Source organism: Carassius auratus, unplaced genomic scaffold (genome assembly GCF_003368295.1).
Source record: "Carassius auratus strain Wakin unplaced genomic scaffold, ASM336829v1 scaf_tig00216996, whole genome shotgun sequence".
NCBI classification, from domain to species: Eukaryota; Metazoa; Chordata; class Actinopteri; order Cypriniformes; family Cyprinidae; genus Carassius; species Carassius auratus.
Window position 1 is genome coordinate 322 of NW_020528842.1, and position 3,799 is coordinate 4,120.

The 3,799-nt window shown below is 43.7% G+C and overlaps 1 protein-coding gene and 1 pseudogene across 1 annotated transcript; one reads left to right on the forward strand and one right to left on the reverse strand.

Annotated features, from left to right (window-relative positions):
• Positions 1-225: 225 nt before the first annotated feature.
• Positions 226-1,005, forward strand: LOC113099661 (keratin, type I cytoskeletal 18-like; the record flags this gene model as incomplete). Its single annotated transcript, XM_026264554.1, has 3 exons — positions 226-362; positions 525-535; positions 631-1,005. Coding segments are annotated over 3 exons (246 nt in total), but the record flags the coding sequence as incomplete, so codon positions are not given.
• An 8-nt stretch (positions 1,006-1,013) lies between these two features.
• On the reverse strand, positions 1,014-3,489 carry LOC113099663 (keratin, type I cytoskeletal 50 kDa-like; annotated as a pseudogene).
• Between the last annotated feature and the right edge of the window lie 310 nt (positions 3,490-3,799).

Below are 3,799 nucleotides of genomic sequence, written 5' to 3' on the forward strand. Positions count from 1 at the left end.
TTAGAAGAAACAAGAGATAGTGTTTCAAAAGTGTAGATTATTAGCACTATTTCCATGTAATTCTTCCCTGCTACAAATAACAAATAACAATCATTATAACAACTATTATTATTATATATGTATATAAATATAATGCCTTTACACAGAGGTCAGCCCTTGACGGTGAACTGGAGAAAACACAGGCCCGTTATGGGACCAGTTGGCTAGGCTTCAGGCTACTGTTAGCAGCCTGGGCACCAGCTTAGTCAATTTCATGCTAACATTGGCAACAACAAGCGAGAGTATGAAACGCTGCTGGACGTCAAGACCAGACTGGAGCTTGAGATTGCAGAGTACAGGAGACTGCTGGATGGAGATGAGAGGTGATGCTCAAGAAAAAAAAATTCTTGAATATCTTGTTGGTCTTGTTGAAATGTAATATCTTGTGATTTAGTGCATGCTGAATTTGAAATTAAAAAGTGTACTTCTTTCGCTTCTTAAATGCATTACTGACACCAACTCTCTTTCTCTATCTGATTTAACAGGAAGTCCCAAAGTAAGTGACTGTTTTAAAATAAAAGATATATATTCCACCACTATGAAGCATTGTTATGCATTGCTAATTAACCATCTTCCTTTGTCTGTTTTTAGAAATTGTCACCAAAACAATCACAGTGGTGGAAACCGTGGTGGATGGGAGGATCATGGAGAGCAGCGAGAGTGTGGATGTTAATGAGCGAGATAACTAATCTGCTCAAAAACACACCACATGTTTTACTCATGCCTTCTGTATTGCACACTTACACAGTTAATGAAGTAATTGGGAGTTTACATTTAGTAGATATGAACATGATTATCTGAATGTGAATTAGTTTTTGTTTTGTTTTTGTTTGTCTGATTTCAGCTCTCTGTTAAATGACAATCTCACGCCTGATGTACTGCAAGCACAAATCTCAAAATGTATCACCAACCTTTCAGAAACAATGCTTTGATATTGACTTAAAACAGTAAACAGATTTAACATGACACAAACCACGGCTTCACTGATTTTATTCTCAAAAAATGGGTCACAGTGGAAGGCCTGAAAACTGGCGTGACAGTCATGTTTGGTGTTTATTTTGTAGTACTTGACACCACTTTCCCATCAACAATGTCTTCCTCGATGGTCTTCACCGTGATGGTTTTAGTAGAGCTCACTACTCCCTCCTCCTCCTCCTCCTCCCCCACCACTAGTGCTGAAACTGACAAAAAAGAGAAAGTCTTCAGAAATGGCAATGAGAACACTCATTTTGCAGAATCACTATCAGTTTTCCAACATCTCCTACCTGGTTGCTCCTCCGTCCAGCAGTCTCCTGTACTCCGCGATCTCCATCTCCAGCCGGGTCTTGATGTCCAACAGCATTTGGTACTCCTGAGACTGTCTGTCCATGTCACCTCTGAGGTGAACGATCTGCTCCTCCAGACTTGTTACACGAGCCTGTAGCTGAGTCAGCTGTATGGAGTAACGCGACTTCTGTATCTGCAAGAGTTCCCTCAAGAGACCTTTTCTGTAGAATAGAGAGAAGGTGGTATTTATTAAGCACAGACTGGAATATAAGTATATATTGGGTTAAAAAAAAAAAAACAGCCTGCCAAACTTAACCCAGCCTAAGATGATTTTCTTAATCAGGTTCCAAGCATTGTCAGGATTGTCTAGGTTGCTGGTTTCAGAGGGGTTAAGCAATTTATTATAAATATCTCCAAGCAGAGTACCAGCTTGGAGACCAATTACACCAGCTAAGACCAGAATGGACTTAAAATGTTGGGATAGATGGATCTTTAAACACTTACTTTACTGAGTTCAGATTGTAACTCGATCTCCAGGGCCTTGAAGGGTGCGTCTAAGCTCAGTGACTTCAGTCTTGGACACTTGGAGGTCTCTGTATTTGCGGTCACCTCCTTAGTCAGTGTCTCTGATGCAGATAAATAACAAATCCGAGTTAGTTACGCCTCACAAAGACCAAAACTCGGCTAATCTTTGTGCTCTCTTTACGTTGGTTTTGGAACCAGGCATCTAGCTCCCGCTGGTTTTTGGCACTGACTCCCTCGTACTGCTCTCGGATCTCAGCCATCACGCGGCTCAGGTCTCCTGAGAGCTGCATCCACCTCCACATTCACTGTGCCATCATCTGACTACGCATGGAATGCCAGTTCCTACAAAGAGAAGAACGTGAAATGATTTGTGACCCCTGAGGCACATTCCCTGAAATGTATAGCGCTTATCAGCATCACATTTGACTGCTTTGTTAGTTCATTTTATGGCAAGGTCAGAGGAAACATATGTTTTTTGACATGATTCAATATTGATAACAATCAAACAGCATGATATTGAATTTGACAGGTTTTTACGACTCCTCGTGGTTCTTCCTTGAGATAGAATAAGCTCCTCCTTTAAGGCCTTCAATCTGCATCTCCAGGTCGGATCTTGCCAGTGTCAGCTCATCAAGGAGTCTCTTCAGCCCAGCGATATCTGCTTCCAACAGATTGACGCATGGCCAAACTCATTCTCATACCTGAATGAAATCACACAGAGTGGCTTATTAGTAACTTTTCCCCTAAGAATAAGGGTTTGCATACACTGTAGGTTTGCACTTACTTGGTCTTGAAGTCGTCAGTGGCCAATTTTGCGTTATCGATGGCCAGGTAGACTCCCCCATTGATGCGAGTGGCATCTTGGATCTGTCAGAGACAAATAATTATGATTTTGCAAATGCATAGCTTTCAAAATATGCATTAATAAGATCTACATGCAAAGATATGTCTGTTGAACCCATTTTGGGAGGTAACAATTTGATGTGGCAAAAAACTCAATGAGTATATTGACCACACCCTTATTCCTGCAGTTATGAAAACAGTATCTTGTGCACAAAGACGTTTACAATAGCAGTACCATATCTTGCAGTCGCTGATTGTAGCATGGTAGGCCAGAGTAATCTCTCGATCAGGTGAGGTTTTTGTTCTCCAAAAACTGTCTGATCTTTAAGCTCGAGATCTCCGTTGGCCTTCTCCAGTGAGTGCACCTTCTCAAGGTAGGTTGCCAGACGGTCGTTTAGGTTCTGCATGGTTGCTTTCTCACTGACGTTCACTTTGGCGTCCAATATCGCCTCCTCCGAAGCCTCCTCGGCGCCACTACCATAGCCAAACCCTCCTCCGCCACCAGAAGCCACCACCAAAGCCATAGCTGGCTCCACCGCCGCCTCCACCACCAGATGCCAAGGTTCTTGTCCCAGTGGAGATACGGACCCCGTGGCCTCCTGCCCCCCCATACACACTGCCAGCACGCATTGCGCTTATATGGCCCCCGCCTCCACCACCAATCCCAGATGACCGAGACATGCTTCCCATAGAAGGACCACGCATGGAGCTTCCACCTAAACCCCCTCCAGAAGACATGAAACTCTGGCGGCTAAAGGACGTCATTGCTGGGGTGCAGAGGAGATGGTCTTTTTGCTGGAAGGAGAGGGAATGTGGCCGCACAGACGAGGCTGATTGATTTTTATATGTTTGTGGGATGAGGTAAGGGGTGGGTGGAGGTAGAGATGGAGGAGGGGGTGAGGGGAGAGTATGAACTCAAAACTTCACTCTCCGCCCAACATGCCTGGAGGCAGAGGATCTGGCAGGTGAACTAATACGAATGTTGGAATGAGCTCTGAGTGAGAGCTCGTAGCCCAGGGATATGTGCAAAGACAAGAAACACCAAGTCACATCTTATCTCAAAACATGAATGCATTCATAACCTGCAAGATTTATCACAGGATGTGATTGTTTTGATGTGTAGACC